The 19,938-nt window shown below is 41.5% G+C and overlaps 1 protein-coding gene across 3 annotated transcripts in view; it reads right to left on the bottom strand.

Moving 5' to 3' along the window:
- sytl2a (synaptotagmin-like 2a) overlaps positions 1-16,940 on the bottom strand; it is a 45,213-nt gene extending 28,273 nt beyond the window's left edge. The window contains exons 1-4 of one of the 3 annotated variants that reach the window (XM_035779734.2): positions 16,580-16,940; positions 3,334-3,911; positions 1,435-1,586; positions 729-855 (exon numbers count right to left, since the gene is read on the bottom strand). In XM_035779734.2, coding sequence (XP_035635627.1) covers positions 729-855; positions 1,435-1,586; positions 3,334-3,434 — 380 coding nt within the window. In that variant the 5' untranslated portion in view covers positions 3,435-3,911; positions 16,580-16,940. The remainder of the gene's footprint in view (positions 1-728; positions 856-1,434; positions 1,587-3,333; positions 3,912-16,579) is intronic. The other 2 variants (XM_035779735.2, XM_035779736.2) reach the window with 2 other exon arrangements.
- Between the last annotated feature and the right edge of the window lie 2,998 nt (positions 16,941-19,938).

Here is a 19,938-nt window from a genome sequence, read left to right as displayed (position 1 = left end):
ACTTTGAATCTAACATCGAGGAGAAGGAACTGCACCGCTTGCGTGACAGGGGGCAAGGCTTTGTGTGTAGGAAGTAGCCGCAGCAGGAGAAAGGGAGAGAGATGACAGACAGAGTAAACTATAAAAATGGGCGTTACACGCAGCCCTAAAAACATCCATAGTTTCTAAAAACATGAACACAAGGGCAGGGGAGTAAAGTACTTAAGTAAAAATACTTGAAATGACTACTTAAGTATTTTTTGAGGGTATCTGTACTTTACTCTACTTTACTTTTACTTTACTACATTCCTAAAGTAAAGTATGTACTTTTTACTTCATACATTTTCCCTGACACCCAAAAGTACTTGTTACATTTTGAATGCAGGACAGGAAAATATTCTAATTCACACACTTATCAAGAGAACATCCCTGGTCATCCCCACTGCCTCTGATCATCATTTGTAAATGATGTCTGAGTGTTGTAGCGTGCCTTTGGCTATCCGTACATTTTAAAAACAAGAAAATGTTGCCGTCTAGTTTGCTTAATATAAGGAATTTGAAGTTATTTTCGATTTACTTTTGACACTTAAGTATATTTAAAACCAAATACTTTTAGTCTTTTACTCAAGTAGGTTTTTTATTGGGTGACTTTCACTTTTACTTGAGTCATTTTCTATTAAGGTATCTTTTACTCAAGTATGACAATTTTTCCACCACTGCACAATGGGTCCATATCATGGAACTCTCACCTGTAGTAGTTCTTGTGCTGTGCCAGTGGCTCCTCTAAAAGGCCCGAGAGTTCTGGAGGAACATACACATCCTGGTTCTCACTGTTCACGAAACTGGGCCTCTCTGCCCACATCTGGGAAAGCTCCACTACAACACAGAACAAATGGGTTGCAGGCCTCAGTAAAACCACTGACAAACCAGATGAAGACACATACTGTATGTCTGTGTCACAGGTGGGATCTAAACCCCAATCTACTGCTCGGGAAACCGACCATTAAGCCAAAAGGAAATTAACTTTTGGGCCAAGGGTAACATTGATTTTGAAGTTGCAGGCAGGGCTACCTCATCCCAAGAGCGTGAGTCCAACTCACTTCCACTCTATATGTTACAATACATCTAACAGCCATCCCTCTCATGAAGTGAAGGATGGAATGAGCATTCCTATTGGACAAACTTAGGTGCAACACCCTCTATGTCTACTGAACATCAACCAGCTATAGAAAATAGGAATGAAGAGTACTTTTTATGTTCTTGTTTCAGAGTCAATTGTTCATATCGATGTTCACCAATGTAATATCCACCAAACAATATTTCAACAAATTAAATGCCCAGGAATAGAGTTACTGTACATCTGCAATGCAGCATTTAGTCATACACATCCGTAATGGTCTTTGCAAGAGTCAACGACTGTCTAAAGTTGCATAGCTTAACACGGTTATAACTCACATATGGTCACAGGTTTCCTCCGACTTATGGATGCTCTGATGATGTCAGAACCATGGATCCTGTCTCTGTGACGCCTTGACTTTGTCTCATAGAACCACTCTCCAGTCAGGTACTTCAGCTTGCCCTTGTCACATTCTTGCTTTTGTAGATTCCTAAGTGGAGAGAGGGTAAACATTCAAAATATGGACACTTAACAATGGAAAACTAGTAATGGAGACCAGGCAGAGGCAATACAATAAATTGATGACAGCTTATGTCAGAACCTGGAAAACCTTATTGAGTTCCCTGCTAGCAGGGGCATGTACAGTAACATAAGTATATGTGCTGTTTTTTTTTAATGAAGGTGCATGCTGTTGGTTATGAATCTGTGATGTAATCCTTGTTATGAGTCCCATGTATTACAGTTGTTTCACATGATTGCAACAATACCTTGTCAACATTTCTTATGAACAAAACACAGTGCAATCAAGCACATGTTTGAAAAAAGCAGTAGGAGGTATACCCAGTAAGTTTTTAAATACAAAAGCAGTAGGAGGTATACCCAGTAAGTTTTTAAATACAAAAGCAGTAGAAGGTATACCCAGTAAGTTGTTAAATACAAAAGCAGTAGGAGGTATACCCAGTAAGTTTTTAAATACAAAAGCAGTAGAAGGTATACCCAGTAAGTTTTTAAATACAAAAGCAGTAGGAGGTATACCCAGTAAGTTTTTAAATACAAAAGCAGTAGAAGGTATACCCAGTAAGTTTTTAAATACAAAAGCAGTAGGAGGTATAACCAGTAAGTTTTTAAATACAAAAGCAGTAGAAGGTATACCCAGTAAGTTTTTAAATACAAAAGCAGTAGAAGGTATACCCAGTAAGTTTTTAAATACAAAAGCAGTAGAAGGTATACCCAGTAAGTCTTTATATACTGTACAAAAGCAGTTTGAATTCTGTCACAACTGTGTGTTTTTATTGTTTATGAAGCTCTTCACATATCTCAGCAGTATGTTTTTTTTATTTTAAAATGCCTTCGTAGTCAACCCAAACCAACATATTTATTATTAAACAAATTAGGATAAAAATAATAAGGAAACAGACATATCTATTAAATACATGCTCAATAACTTTGGTGACAAATAAGTATTTTTTAAGCTGGATGTATCAATGTGTAGCTCAAACGTTCATAATCTATGAGCACAATTATTGTCTTACCTCAATTAGCCACGTTATCCCCTAAAAGCAACTGTTTTTCTGCATGCTGTTCTGCACCATTTTCCCTTATATTTCCCCCTACATGGGCCAGCCCCCTAGCAATTTGAGTTCTAGCCAATGAGCTACAGCCCCTCGCCATTTGAGCTAGCAAAACATACACACAGTAGAGTGAGAGAAAGAGAGAGAGAGAGAGAGAGCAATGACGTGGTGCACATATCTGCACATATGTGCGGTAGTATGCAATTTTTGGGGACCACTTTTGGGGACTACTTTCAGAACCACAGAACTACTGGCTAAAAAAGTATACAAAGGTACCGGAGAATCTCTTTAATATCTTGGAGTTTCCCCACACTGCTATAATACTTTTCTTTAACCCTGCCACTGTTTTTCAGGGCGTGTCCTCAGGACATGTGCAAGCATCTGGCAAGCATCTTCACAGACATTTTCAACCTCTCCTTGTCCCAGTTTGTAATCCCCACATTTTGAAGCTGACTACCATCATTCCTGTTCCCAAAAACTCTAAGGCATCCTGCCACAATGACTACCGCCCTGTAGCACTCACATCTGTAATAATGAAGTGCTTTGAAAGGCTGGCACACATCAACTCTATCATCTCAGACACTCTGGACCCAATCTAATTTGCACACAGCCCTGACAGATCCACAGACAACTCAATTTCAACTCTAAGGCATCCTGTGAACTCACTTCACACGCTGTTCCTCGGCCCTCTTCAGATCTGTGTCCCTCTTTAATACGGACAGGATCATCTCCTGCTCCTCCTCCGTCAGGTAACTCAGGTCAATCATGGTGCCAAGCCAACTCTGCAGGTCTTATCTCTTATCAGAAAACAAAATGGTTGCCAACTCCACTCAAAGCCACTGTTCAGGGTGAGTCTGTGATGGTGATGGTTCTCCCTTGTTTGGGTCAGTGGCTTGGTGGAGAATCCAGGTATAGTTATGGATATGGGTAATTGGAATTCCAGCAGCCCCTGGTACAGAGGTCCTTGAAGTCAACGTGTGGGTTAGTGAAGGTGGTTTACGTGCTAAAGTCCAGGTGTCAGTTGAGTTTCCAAAGGCTCATATTCAGTGGGTAGATGGCTGGATGAGGGGAGCAGGTAGGTGTTTGACAGACCTCTATCTCAATCTCAGTATTACTGATTCACTTTTTGCACTCTCCTTGCTGAAGGGGAATGTATTGCCAGGTTTGTATGGACGCGGTAGGGTTAACGGTGCAGCTGCTCGTATATATGTGGTGGTGGTCTGTCAGTGATCCATCATTAGCACCTGCAAAACACAGTAAAACACAATATAAGAGTCTAATTTAAAAAATCTATGATAATAATACTTCTTTTAGACTGACACTAAAACATACAGACCTGCATCTTCTCACATATTCTCTAAACACTTTCATGATCTTTTATTGAAAACATTTTTCCCTTGAGTAGCTTTTTATTCCAGAGCCTTTTCATCAAGTATTCAAATGTAATAATTTCCCATGATTGGGGAAAATGTAAATGTGGGAAACAGGCAGGATGCCATTTTCCCATATCAACCTCACGAGTCAGAGTGAGGCGTTGTGATTATAGGAGACATGTGATACGGTATTGTCAGCTGACTGAGAGAATGTGGCGTTTGAACACTCTTAAAAACATTTTGAGTGGATTCCCTTAGAGAAAGCCCTAGTTGTTCTAAAATTGAATTAAGCTTAACTCAAATTAGGCACCAGTTTAGGACTTGTATCCATATGGAAAGGCCATTTTATTTTCCTACAATCAGTTTTTGTTTCAGTTACGGTTTAAGTTATAGTATGAGTAAACGATTCAAATGACAAAGAATTAACTTGTTTAGGTGAACTTCGAACTAGAGCTACTAACAAATTGACATCTCCTTGACCACTTATTGGTTTCCGGGTCACGGAGGAGAGAGCGCGGAGGAGAGAGCATAACATTACTGAACGTCGTCACTTCCTTTTGAACGCGGAACGAGGGAGAACTTGGTTTGATGTTTTGGAAAGATTTGAAAGTCTCTGAAAAAGTGATCTATTGAAAAGGTTTTGTTACTAGCTAGCTACTTTTTTAATTTGGATCCCGCAACGGGTTTGGCATCCGTTGCTGGGACTGCTGCTATCTGTCCAGGGATCCGACCAAGGGTCTGATGAGCTGCTTGGTGTAGCAGCTAGCCTAGCTGCCACTGTTAGCTGCCTATCAAGCTAGCAAGGTTTCCATGAGGGCTAGAACGCATACCATGATACAGTTAGACCTTGTGGCTGGAACCGAGCATTGTGTTGGGCTTGTGACTGTCTAGATCCATGCTGTTTGTTTCTATTTCCATTATCACTGCGACCTGCTCTGTCCGGAACTGCGAGGACTAACAGTGTAGCCTACGTTGCTGACAAAGTCCAAAGCCGGTGGGAATACTGTTGAAGAAAGTGGTTTCTCTCTATCACGGGTGAAGGATCTTTTAAACAAACAAAAAGACTTCTAACAGCAGTTGTTACAAATGACTAGAAAAGAGCTTCAAGTTTTGTGCCCAACACTGGTGGAGTCAACTAATAAAATAATGGACGACCAGACCAGAGAGGTCCAGGACCTCAAGAACAGTTTGCAGTTCTCTCAGGGTCAGCTCGATGAGTTTAAACAGGAAACCGGCAAGATGACAGCGATCTGTAAGTCATTGAGAGAGGACATCAGTTCTGTATGTGAATCCATGATAACAATGACAGAAAAATCAGATTATCTCAAGGGACAATCAAAGCAGAACAACACTGTTGGGGACGGAATTGCAGAATGTCCACATGAGACCTGGACGCAGACTCAATACAAAGGGAGGGAAATGATCTTGGAGAAACAGAAGATGGACCACAGGAAGATTGAGGTAGAGCATGCCCACAGGACTGGAAAACCCACCCCCGGCCCAGGTGACAGACCCAAGCCGATAGAGGTCAAGTTCCTGAGGTTCAGGTACAAGGTAGCTGTTCTGGAAAGAGACAAAAACTTGAGGGGAACGTACTGTACATCTTCCTAAACGACGTCTATCCGGAAGCTGTGCACCAGAAGAGAAAATAACTTATCCCGGCAATGCAAGCTGCCAGAGCGAGTGGGGACATTGCTTACATCCGCTACGACAGGCTCATTGTCCACCCTCCCTCCCAAAAGCCTGGAAGGGATGAGAGAACCAAGCCTATGGGTTTGTAGCTTCAACCCCGCAGCACACACACTTACACACACTTACACACACCAACTGATTAATGAATTGATGAATGTTTTCAAAAAAATATATCTTGCTTTGTTTGTTCTTTTCCATATTAATGTGCCTTGCAAAAGTATTCATCCCCCTTGGCGTTTTTCCTATTTTGTTGCATAGCAACCTGTAATTTAAATAGATTTTTATTTGTATTTCATGTAATGGACATACACAAAATAGTCCAAATTGGTGAAATGCAATAAAATAAAAAAACTTCTTTCAATTTTTATTTTATTTTTTCTAAACTGAAAAGTTTGCCCTTTGCTATGAATATATGTATTCACCCCCTTTGCTATGAAGCCCCCAAATAAGATCTGGTGCAACCAATTACCTTCAGAAGTCACATAATTAGTTAAATAAAGTCCACCTGTGTGCAATCTACGTGTCACATGATCTCAGTATATATACATCTGTTCTGAAAGGCCCCAGAGTCTGCAACACCACTAAGCAAGCGGCACCACCAAGCAAGCGGCACCACCAAGCAAGCGGCACCATGAAGACCAAGAAGCTCTCCAAACAGGTCAGGGACAAAGTTGTGGAGAAGTACAGATCAGGGTTAGGTTATAAAAAATATCAGAAACTTTAAACATCCCACGGAGCACCATTAAGTCCATTATTAAAAAATGGAAAGAACATGGCACCACAACAAACCTGCCAAGAGCGGGCCACCCACCAAAACTCACGGACCGGGCAACAAGGGAATTAATCAGAGAGGCAACAAAGAGACGAAAGATAACCCTGAAGGAGCTGCAAAACTCCACAGCAGAGATTGGAGTATCTGTCCATAGGACCACTTTAAGCCACACATTCCACAGAGCTGGACTTTACAGAAGAGTGGCCAGAAAAAAGCCATTGCTTAAAGAATAAAATAAGCAAACATGTTTGGTGTTCGCCAAAAGGAATGTGGGAGACTCCCCAAACATATGGGAGAAGGTACTCTGGTCAGATGAGACTAAATTTGAGCTTTTTGGACATCAAGGAAAATGCTATGTCTGGCACAAATCCAACACCTCTCACCACTCCAAGTGAAGCATGGTGGTAGCAGCATCATGCTGTGGTGATGTTTTTCCCATCGGCAGGGACTGGGAAACTGGTCAGAATTGAAGGAATGATGGATGGCACTAAATACAGGGAAATTCTTGAGGGAAACCTGTTTCAGTCTTCCAGAGATTTGAGACTGGGACAGAGGTTCACCTTCCAGCAGGACAATGACCCTAAGCATACTGCTAAAGCGACACTCGAGTGGTTTAAGGGGAAACATTTAAATGTCTTGGAATGACCTAGTCAAAGCCCAGACCTCAATCCAATTGAGAATCTGTGGTATGACTTAAAGCTTGCTGTACACCAGTGGAACCATCGAACTTGAAGGAGCTGGAACAGTTTTGCCTTGAAGAATGGGCAAAAATCCCAGTGGGTAGATGTGCCAAGCTTATATAGACATACGCCAACAGACTTGCAGCTGTAATTGCTGCAAAAGGTGTCTCTACAAAGTATTGACTTTGGGGGGGTGAATAGTTATGCACGCTCAAGTTTTCTGCCTTATTTCTTGTTTGTTTCACAATAAAAAATATTTTGCATCTTCAAAGCATGTTGTGTAAATCATATGATACAAACCACCAAAAAATCCATTTTAATTCCAGGTTGAAAAAAATAAATAATAAATACCACATTTACATAAGTATTCAGAGCCTTTACTCAGTACTTTGTTGAAGCACCTTTGGCAGTGATTACAGCATCGAGTCTTCTTGGGTATGATGCTACAAGCTTGGCACACCTGTATTTGGTTAGTTTCTCCCATTACTCTCTGCAGATCCTTTCTGGCTGGGCCACTCAAGGACATTCAGAGACTTGTCCCAAAGCCACTCCTGCATTGTCGTGGCTGTGTGCTTAGGGTCGTTGTCCTATTGGAAGATGAACCTTCGCCCCAGTCTGAGACTCTGGAGCAGGTTTTCATCAAGGATCTCTCTGTACTTTGCTCCATTCATCTTTGCATCGATCCTGACTAGTCTCCGAGTCTATGCCGCTGAAAAAAACATAGGGATGGTGCCAGGTTTCTTCCAGACGTGAAGCTTGGCATTCTTGTTTCTCATGGTCTGAGAGTCTTTAAGTGCCTTTTGACAAACTCCAAATGGGCTGTCATGTGTGCCATCTGGCCAGTCTACCAGAAAGGCCTGATTGGTGGAGTGCTGCAGAGATGGTTGTCCTTCTGGGAGGTTCTCAAATCTCCACAGAGGAACTCTAGAGCTCTGTCAGAGTGACCATCGGGTTCTTGGTCACCTCCCTGACCAAGGCCCTTCTCCCCCTTCAATGCTGCAGACATTTTTTGGTACCCTTCCCTAGATCTGTGGCTCAACACAATCCTGTCTTGGAGCTCTACGGACGATTCCTTGGTTTTTGCTCTGACACGCACTGTCAACTGTGGAACGTTATATAGACAGGTGTGTGTCTTTCCAAATCATGTCCAATCAATTGAATTTATCACAGGTGGAATACAATCAAGTTGTAGAAACATCTGATATCACCAATGTCAAGGATGGAAACAGGATGCACTTGAGCTCAATTTTGTGTCTCATAGCAAAGGGTCTGAATACTTAAGTAAATAAGATATTTAACATGTTTATAAATGAGCTGTAACGCTCAATGAGTGAATGGGTGTGGAGTCAGGCGCAGAGAGCAAAGGATGCGGGAAAAAACACGCTTTAATGTCCAAAAAATCACAGAAACAAAATAGTTATACCCAACACAGGTGTAACTATAAAACAAAATAGTACCCTTATGTGAAATACTAGGACAGCAAGAAAACCCAACAAAACACTAACACCTCTCACAAATACAGAAGAACAAGCCCGCACAAACAGAAGCGTGCTAAACTAACTTAAATAACCCCACCCTAACAACCAAACAATGAACAGGTGAAACCAATTAGACAAAACCAAACGAATACAGAACAAAGGATCGGTGGCAGCTAGTAGACCGGCGACAACGACCGCTGAGCGCCACCCGAACAAGAAGGGGAGCCACCTTCGGTAATATTCGTGACATTAGCAAACATTTTCAAAAGCCTGTTTTCACTTTGATATTATGGGGTATTGTGTGTAGATTGCTGAGGAAAATGTTTTATTTAATCCATTTTAGAATAAGGTTGCAATGTAACAAAATGTGGAAAAAGTCTAGGGGTCTGAATACTTTCCAAAGGCACGGTATATATCATAAGTATGTGGTACTGGTGATGTTTAACTCCAATCGTTATTGAGATTTGGTATTTTGCGCAGCGCAAGACAAAATCATAGGCCAATGTCATAGGCCTATCATCAACCAATCACATTTTTCAAACCCTTTCGGGCTAAATTATAGCTAAATTTGGAGAGGATATTTAGGACTAACTCATTTTAAAAAGTGTCATAAAGCTACACAAGTAAGTAAATAGCCGTATTAGACTGAAAGATATAAGGTAATTTCGTCAAACTTGTGAGGCTCTCCATGTACATTAGTTGCTCATTCAACATCTCTGCTGCTACTTCACTCAATCCTGTTTTAAAAGACTCCCATACTAGCTGTTTCACATTCCCTGAGACCAACCAGAAATGTTTCCTTTGACAAATATTCCCAGATTTTCATAAAACAGCCACACGTGGTCTCTTGTTTCTACATCATCAAATTTTTCAAAGGTCAAAAAAGTAGGCTATAGCCCACTAGGTGCGTGTCTTTTGGTGCAGTGGGAGCAGGCAGGGGTAGTGCTGCCGGAGTGTCGCTCAGGCACTTATCACAATACTGCTGGTTTAGTAAAGTTAGTTCAAAGTTGAATGTCTTGGAAGATCACATAATGATTCATTAGTATTCTATACAACATAACCAAATATAATAGCATAGTATAACGTTACTGTTACAACAAAAACACCACCTCATTTCTTGTTAAATGTTCGGATGGTTAGCGAAATAGTCCCCAAAAAATTATAATACGACCAAAACTCAACCACACAAAGCACTAGCCAGAATGTGCTTGGATTAAAACAAAATACAGGAAGGCTATATAGTTTGTTAACACCATATGCTCTAATTTGCTCACTAAACAGTAATTCCAGAAGATCCAAATGTATATTCCCATGAAACTGATTGAGATCAAGTGATTGGTATGCAGACACAGTTTGAAGATTCACTGGTAAAACTTGAAGAATTATCATTCACAATTGACAGTGATGATATACTATTTTGGTGTGGGGGTGCTGCCCACTCTAGCTCACATCAACACCATCATCCCAGGCACCCTGGACCATTAGAATTCACATAACGCCCCAACAGATCCACAGATGACGCAATCTCTATTGCACTCCACACTGCCCTCTGCCACCTCTGTGAGAATGCTGTTCATTGACTACAGCTCAGCGTTCAACACCATAGAGCCTTTCAAGCCCACCACTAAGCTAAGGACCCTGGGACTGAACACCTCCCTCTGCAACAGGATCCTGGACTTCCTGATGGGCCTCCCAGGTGGTGAGGATAGGCAACAACACATCCGTCATGCTGACCCTCAACACGGTGGTCCCTCAGGGATGTCTGCTTAGTCCCCTTCTGCAGTCCCCGTTCACCCATGACTGAGTGGCCGTGTACGACTCCAACACCATCATTACGTTTGTTGACGACACGAAGGTGGTAGGCTTGATCACCGATGACGACAAGTCAGCCGATAGGGAGGTCAGACTCCTGGCAGTGTGGCGCCAGGATAACAACCTCTCCCTCAAAGTCAGCAAGACAAAAGAGCTGATCGTGGACTACAGGAAACATAGGACCGAGCATGCCCCCATTCACATCGACCGGGCTGTAAGGATCTATTATGGTCCACACACACCAAAACAGTCATGAAGAAGGCACAACAATGCCTCTCCCTTGTCAGGAGGCTGAAAAAAATTGGTATGGGCTCTCAGATCCTCAAAAAGTTCAACAGCGAAACCATTGAAAGCATCTTGACTGGCTGCATCACCGCATGGTATGGCAACTGCTTGGCATTTGACAGCAAGGCGCTACAGAGGGTAGTGCGTACAGCCCAGTACATCATTAGGGCCGTGCTCCCTGCCATCCAGGACCTCTATACCTGGCGGTGTCAGAGGCAGGCCCAATTTTTTTTGTCAAAGACTCCACCCTTCCAGGTCATAGACTGTTCTCTCTGCAACCACACGGCAAGCGGTACCGATGCACCAAGTCTGCAACGAACAGGACCCTGAACAGCTTCTACCGTCAAGCCATAAAACTGCTAAATAGTTAGTTAAATAGTTGCCCAGACCCTTTTTGCACAAACTTGTTTTTAACTAATCACATACGCTGATGCTACTGTTTATTTTCTATCCTGTTGCCTAGTCAATTTATTCCTAGTTATATGTTTTTTATTTTGAATTTTTTTATTTCACCTTTATTTAACAAGGTAGGCTAGTTGAGAACAAGTTCTCATTTGCAACTGCGACCTGGCCAAGATAAAGCATAGCAGTGTGAGCAGACAACACAGAGTTACACATGGAGTAAACAATTAACAAGTCAATAACACAAGAGGAAGAAAAAAAAGTGGAGTCTATATACATTGTGTGCAAAAGGCATGAGGTAGGCGAATAATTACAATTTTGCAGATTAACACTGGAGTGATAAATGATCAGATGGTCATGTACAGGTAGAGATATTGGTGTACAAAAGAGCAGAAAAGTAAATAAATAAAAACAGTATGGGGATGAGGTAGGTAAAAATGGATGGGCTATTTGCCGATAGACTATGTACAGCTGCAGCGATCGGTTAGCTGCTCAGATAGCAGATGTTTGAAGTTGGTGAGGGAGATAAAAGTCTCCAACTTCAGCAATTTTTGCAATTCGTTCCAGTCACAGGCAGCAGAGAACTGGAACGAAAGGCGCTCAAATGAGGTGTTGGCTTTAGGGATGATCAGTGAGATACACCTGCTGGAGCGCGTGATACGGATGGGTGTTGCCATCGTGACCAGTGAACTGAGATAAGGCTTTACCTAGCATGGACTTGTAGATGACATGGAGCCAGTGGGTCTTTCGACGAATATGTAGCGAGGGCCAGCCGACTAGAGCATACAAGTCGCAGTGGTGGGTGGTATAAGGTGCTTTAGTGCCAAAACGGATGGCACTGTGATAAACTGCATCCAGTTTGCTGAGTAGAGTGTTGGAAGCAATTTTGTAGATGACATCGCCGAAGTCGAGGATCGGTAGGATAGTCAGTTTTACTAGGGTAAGTTTGGCGGTTTGGAGTGAAGGAGGCTTTGTTGTGGAATAGAAAGCCGACTCTTGATTTGATTTTCGATTGGAGATGTTTGATATGAGTCTGGAAGGTGAGTTTACAGTCTAGCCAGACACCTAGGTACTTATAGATGTCCACATATTCAAGGTTGGAACCATCCAGGGTGGTGATGCTGGTCAGGCGTGCGGGTACATAGATAACTAAATTACCTCGTACCCCTACACATCGACTCGGTACTGGTACCCCGTGTATCTAGCCAAGTTACCATTACTCATTGTGTATTTATTTTTACTTTTATTATTACGTGTTTTACTTTTCTATTATTTTCTATTTTCTTTCTCTCTCAATTGTTGGGAAGTTTCACTGTTAGTCTACACCTGCTGGCTACGAAGCATGTGACTAATAACATTTTATTTGATTGGGTTCCTTTGACCACAGTCACACAGCCCCAGATCATTGGTCCTCTGTTGTAACATGCAAGTATTCCTTTTGGTGTTCTAAGAGTTTCCTTCAAGACAGCTCATGGTGTATGAAGGAGATTGGTGCTCAATAGTTAATTTCCATTCGATGTTAATCAGTGGGCTTGTCACAAGGTAGATTTGTCATACACTACATGATCAAATGTATGTGGACACCTGCTCATCTAACATCTCATTCCAAAATCATGGGCATTAATATGGAGTTGGTTTCCCCCTTTGCTGCTACAACAGCCTCCACTCTTCTGGGAAGGCTTTCCACTAGATGAGGCAACATTGCTGCTGGGACTTGCTTCCATTCAGTATTGCTTCCAAGACCATTCGTGAAATCGGGCACTGATGTTGGATGATTAGGCCTGGCTCGCAGTCGGCGTTCCAATTCATACCAAAGGTGTTCGATGGAGTTGAGGTTAGGGTTCTGTGCAGGCCAGTCAAGTTCTTCCACACCGATCTCTACAAACCACTTCTGTAGGGATCTCGCTTTGTGCACGGGGGCATTGTCATGCGGAAACAGGAAAGGGCCTACCCCAAACTGTTGCCACAAAGTTAGAAGCACAGAACAGTCTAGAATGACATTGTATGCTGTAGCATTAAGATTTCTCTTCACTGGAACTACTGCACACTTATTTGCCATAGAATGATACATGGCTGGCCCGGTTGAGATCTAAACACCTGATAAAATCTCACCATTAGCACAAAGCAGGATATTATGCAACATCAGTGAGAGGTGCCTTTGACTATATTTGGTAGCGAAATCGTTCTCTATTCAATCACAGAACTGTTGAATTCTGCTGGCTCTGAGATTGAGTCATAAGTGAGCCATAAAGAGGTGCTTCATTGTGAGGTGAAAAGGGAACAGATAGGGAACAGGGAGGGAGGGGCAGCATCCCAAATGGCACCCTATACAGTATAGTTTATTACATGTCACCAGAGCCCTATAGGCCCTGATCAAAAAGTAGTGCACTGAATAGGGAATGGTATGCAACTTAGGGCCCAAGCAAATCACCCCCAACTTGTTGTATCAATAATAATCAAATAATATTTCTGTATTTTGTAGATCTCTTTTGACGAAGACAAGAAAGACACAGTGTGCAACTTTGCATCCATAAAGCCTCATTGGCCACCCCTCCAATAGCTGTGGTGTTCTTGAGCAATTTAGATACATTTAGATAATACTTTTGCTAAAGACCATGTCATGGAAACCAATGCATAATGTATAATTGTGTTATGTATGAATTTAGATGTAGAGTATAGTTGAAATCATCTGAAATTATTGCGCACAAGATTATTTAATCAATTGTCATCACAGAGAGAATCTGCTCAACCTGGAGTAGGGTGAAATTGCCCCTAGACGCTGATCTTGGGTCAGTTTAGTATTTTCCTTACCTAATGGTTAAGATTAGAATTGGGGGAGGGGAAGCTGATCCAAGATCTGTACCTAGGGGCAACTTCACCACGGGGCGCACAATCTCATCAAATACATTTTTCCATTTTCCATCATTTAGCAGATGCTCTTATCCAGAGTGACTTAGAGTTATTGCATTAATCTTAAGATAGATAGGTGGGACAACCTCATATCACAGTCATAGTAAGTACATTTTTCCTCAATAAAGCAGCTATCAGCAAATTTCCATACTGAACATGGTGGAAATGAACTATCAATCTCCTTTACACAACTGGTGAGTTGTTTTGAAGGAAACTATTAGAGCACCAAAATGAATGCTTGCATGTTACAACAGAGTACCAATGATCTGGGACTGTATGACTGTGGTCAAAGGAAACCAAATCAATGTGACCTGCAAAGCTTGAGGTACGAGGGGATTACCAATCATCTTCACCATTTTACAAAAATGTAACTAGGCAAGTTAGTTAAGAACAAATTCTTATTATCAATGACTGCCTAGGAACAGTGGGTTAACTGCCTTGTTCAGGGGCAGAACAACAGATTTTTACCTTGTCAGCTCGGGATTTGATTTTGCAACCTTCCGGTTGCTATTCCAACGCTCTAACCACTAGGCTACCCTGCCGCCCATAAACAGAGCACATCATTAACTTTAAAGAATGCTACAAATCCTGTTTTCCCCAAGGGGACTGGTTGCTTTGCTATGTACACAATCAGATTAGACTGCATTTCCTTATTTGCAGCAGTAGCACTTCCTTCAGAGAATGGAAGTTTGAACCAAGACAACTATGCCAGTGATAAGCAATATGGGCACATACATTGCTTGTAGTAGTCCATGTGTCTTTCAATGTTGTAGCGAATGTATCGTAAAATAGGTTAGAACAAAATGGCTAATGGAGCTACAGTAAAATAATTCTATTCGTTCTTTGTCACCGGATGAAATGCATGAGACTGAAATAAAAACAGACAACGAATGTATAAATCTACTAACTAAGTTCCACTATCAGAGGGCAGTACACTTGGGGTGGCAGGTAGGCTAGCGGTTAGAGTGTTGGGACAGTAACCAAGAGGTTGCTTGTTTGTAATCCCTGAGCCGGCGAAGTGGAAAAATCACCCGTTCTGCCCTTGAGCAAGGCAGTTAACCCCACAGCTGCTCCCTGATGATGTTGATTAAGGCAGCCCCCTGCTCTTCTTTGACTCAGAGGGGTTGGGTTAAATGCGGAAGACACATTTCGGTTGAATGTTTTTCAATTGTGCAACTGACTAGGTGTCCCCTTTCTCTACACTGGCCTTTAAACCTGACATGTTTTCCCAATGCCTGTAGGGGCGGATCAGTCTATGAATAGGCAGCTAAGGAAAGATCTCAGATAAAAATATGCAGAACTATTTTCATTTACATTCTAGGCCGCCCTTGGTTTAGGTTTGTTATACGCTGTTGAACACATTTAAAAATCTGGCATTTAGATCTCACCAACCACATATCTTTCTATGGCAACTCGATGTACTGTACAAATGACTTGTATGCTAGAAACAGGATGTATGCTTGTAGGGATTTTACCCCCCCCTCCTTTACACAACTGGTGAGAAGTCTTGAAAGAAACGCTTAGAGCACCAAAAGGAATGCTTGCATGTTACAACATGGTACCAATGATCTGGGACTGTGTGGTCGAAGGAAAATATCTGAAAATATGTGAGATCAATGTTAAGCCACAGGTTTGCAGAGAACATATAACACAAATGTCAATGGAGTGTACCATTTTTTGGTATTTGTTTATGGTGGTTTATGGTTGTAGGTGAAACATCTAATGAGTGTAGCTTGCATAAGCACGTCTGCCCTGTGCTTGCTCACTTCCGAGAGCTCACCAATTTAGAGGTTGACTTGAGCATGCAGCATCCAAGATGCCTGGCACAAGTATTTTCAATTGAGACCAATGGAAGCTGATATTTTAAAGGAGGCCTGTCCACCTGGGCTCTTGAGTTGAAGTTTCCCCTAGGTACAGATCTAGGATAAACCTTTCCTCCCCCAACACTAACCATTAGTGGAGGGAATTCAAAACTGACCCCAGATCAGGGTCTAGGGTCAAATTCACACACACCATGGCCCTTGGATTTAACAAGACCTTGGATTAACTTTTAAATGGCCTTTCAACAAAGCATGAACATGCATGAAAAATAATGCTTCCCAAAATGTATGTCCTCCTATCATTTTAATGTTGTGATCTGATATTTTTTCTAGAGCTTGGGCATACACATTATTTTTCACTGATCTGATTCATTTGAGCAGAGGCTACTGGGAGAGATACAGTTGAGTTGGAACTTCAATTGAATTTACGTAACAATGGCAAAATGATCAGTTTGCAAGTTTTATTGAATCCAGGAAACAAAATGTATACGCCATAAATCAAGTGCGGCAGTTGATTTACAATATGTAACATTTCTCGCAATGTATTGTTTTATGGCAAAAATATTGCGTTCGTTACAGTATTCAGAAATAGCCTTATTAAACCACGACTGTCATCATCGCACGCAATACATAGAGAAAAATAAACATTATTTGAATTTATAATCAGAAAAAGGCAGATAACACTTACCCAAGACAAGACAACTGCGTTGCACAGTGAGAACAACTGCTTGAGTGGTCCCGAGGAGATGGATTATGTCCAAACCCAAGCACGAGGCTCAGCCGATGAGTCGAAACTCACAGCACGAAAGATTTCGTTAGATGCTGACATTTCCTGGTGAGCCTCGCTACTCAATGGAAGATTGATGATGATGAACATGTCATAAAGAAATATGAATGCTGACTTCGTTGTTCTATTGGTTTTGTGACTGTTTAAATTAGTTTAAACGAATGTATTAAGTCTGGGTGGGGATTGCGTTAGTGTGTGTGTGTGCATGGGAATGTACAGTTTTTTTGGGGGAGAAATAACGGAATACATACATACATACTGCACATACATACATACACCTTGCCTTTCTACTTTATCCGAAATGTAATGTGCTGCTCTACCAGCTAACAATCATAGGGAAAGAGAACGGGTTTATAATGTTACCCGTAATGTTCCCCTAATGTTTGAGTGTCCAGTTTTCCGTTAGTTCACACCCCTTTACCTTTTCCACATTTTGTTCTGTTACAGCCTGAATTCAAAATTGATTCAATATATTTATTTATTTTTGTCACTGGCCTATATACAATACCTCATAATGTCAAATTTGATTAAAAAAATAAATACAAATTATATTGTTGTTACTCCACAATACTAACCTAATTGACAGAGTGAAAATAAGGAAACCTGTACAGAATACAAATATTCCAAAACATGCATCTTGTTTGCAACAAGGCTGAAATACTGCAAAAAAAAAAATGTGGCAAATCAATTAACTTTTTGCACTGAATACAAAGCGTTATGTTTGGGGCAAATCCAATGCAACACTTTACTGAGTACCACTCCATATTTTAGGTTATGTGTATGCTTGTAATCTTTACGGACTGGGGAGTTCTTCGGGATAAAAAAGAAACGGAATGGAGCTAAGCGCAGGCAAAATCCTAGAGGAAACCTGTTTCAGTCTGCTTTCCATCAGACACTGGGAGATGAATTCACCTTTCAGCAGGACAATAACCTATGACACAAGACCAAATCTACACTGGAGTTGCTTACCAAGAAGACAGTGAATGTTCCTGAGTGGCTGAGTTACTGTTTAGACTTAAATCTGCTTGAAAATCTATGGTAAGATCTGTTAATGGTTGTGTAGCAATTATCAACAACAAATTTGACAGCTTGAAGAATTTTGAAAAAGATTATGGGCAAACGTTGCACAATCCAGATGTTTAAAGCTCTTAGAGACTTACCCAGAAAGACTCGCAGCTGTAATTGCTGCCAAAGGTGATTCTACAAAGTATTGACTCAGGGGTGTGAAAAATTATGTAAATGAGATATTTATGTATTTGATTTTCAATACATTTGCTAAAATGTCTAAAACATGTTTTCACTCAGCCATTATGGGATATTGTGTGTACATATTCACAGAACATGGTTACCATGTTCTCAGAATATAAGACATTCATGTTCTAGACACGTTACAGGGGACGTTGCAGTAACAATGTGTCCAGCTTTAGGAGAATATTCCATCAACTTCCCACCAAATATGCACACAACATGGTTGCCACTTGCTCAGAATATAAGATATTAATGTTCTAGACACATTTAATTGGAATGTTGCAAGAACATTTCTGTGTATATCAGTTGTCAGGACGTCACCTGATGGTCCCAAAGAAACGTTCTCCAAAAAAGAAAGAAACATCACACCCTGTTATTGTTGCCAAGCCCATCAAGGTCCTTATTGGTGAGCCACTGATCCATTCACAGCTCTTTTTGTCAGTTGGCAAGGTTAGTGATACTCACACACAGTGCATGTTCATTTATACAGTAATTATTATTCAACATATCTTAACCTAGAATATGAACTCACAACCTCTTGGTTCACAGCATTTAGATATTCCTGCTACGCCACCATGTCTGTGTCAGTTATCTGTTCATTTGACTATTCTCTCATCATCTATTTTATTGACTTGTTTCAAAAAATTGAAGGGCTATCTTCATAGTTGTCTAATCTTGGTGGGGCATATTAACCTGTTTTAATGATACTTCTGAATCCCAATAATTAATGATTTTTAAAAATTCAGTGTACTTTTAACAGAGCTGAGATTTACTTCAAAGTGCATTCCCCGTATTGCTTACACCTATCAAGTTGTTTCAGATCTACACTCGTGGAGGGGGTAGGTCACGACTTCTGCCGAAATCAGTCCCTCTCCTTGATCGGGTGGCGTTCGGTGGTCGATGGTCTTCTAACCATCGCCGATCCACCTTTCATTTTCCATTTGTTTTGTCTTGTCTTCCCACACACCTGGTTTCAATTCCATCATTACATGTTGTGTATTTAACCCTCTGTTCCCCCCATGTCCTTCTCCGGAATTGTTTATTGTAGTGCTTGTGCACGTTATGCTGGTGTGTAACAGGTTTTGTTTACCCATTGATTTATTGTTCTGTTTACTGTGTTTTTTGTTTATTAAACTGAGCTGTTTTAAATCAGTTTTTGCTCTCCTGCACCTGACTTCTCTGCTGCCAGTACACACCCCCTACAGTAGGGTTTCTTCTGGGCATGGCCTAACTATACTGGCCCAATAAGCACATTCCCTAGAGCAGGAATCATAAATTAGATTCAGCCACAAGCCAATCTTTTCTTGAGAGGATGATCGGGGGGCCGGAACATAATTCCAAATAATTTGTAAATTAGCCGCAAGAAGCCAAAACAGACATATTACTAAAACAGAATAATTTCAAACTTTGCTTACATTTGTATACAATCACGTGTCTCTAAATTATGCGTGGGAATATTGGGAACAGATTTCCAAAATTAAAATGACTTGAGCTGATTTCCTGGTGTTTTTACAGTATTTCATGTTCTTTTTAAAAAAATGTAATTTTACCCCTTTTTCTCCCCAATTTCGTGGTATCCAATCGTTAGTAGCTACTATCCTGTCTCATTACTACAACTCCCGTACGGGCTCGGGAGAGACGAAGGCTGAAAGTCATGCGTCCTCCGATACACAACCCCACCAAGCCGCACTGCTTCTTAACACAGCGTGCATCCAACCCGGAAGCCAGCCGCAAATATGTGTCGGAGGTAACACCGTACACCTGGCAACCTTGGTTAGCGTGCACTGCGCCTGGCCCACCACAGGAGTCGCTGGTGCGCGATGAGACAAGGATATCCCTACTGGCCAAACCCTCCCTAATGACGCTAGGCCAATTGTGCATCGCCCCAGGTCGCGGCCGGTTACGACAGCCTGGGCGCGAACCCAGTCTCTGGTGGCACAGCTGGTGCTGCAGTACAGCGCCACCCGGGAAGCCCAGCATTTCATGTTCAACAATAAAAAAGCAAAAGAAAA

Source organism: Oncorhynchus keta, chromosome 11 (genome assembly GCF_023373465.1).
Source record: "Oncorhynchus keta strain PuntledgeMale-10-30-2019 chromosome 11, Oket_V2, whole genome shotgun sequence".
NCBI lineage: Eukaryota > Metazoa > Chordata > Actinopteri > Salmoniformes > Salmonidae > Oncorhynchus > Oncorhynchus keta.
This window is presented reverse-complemented; position numbering and strand designations above follow the sequence as displayed.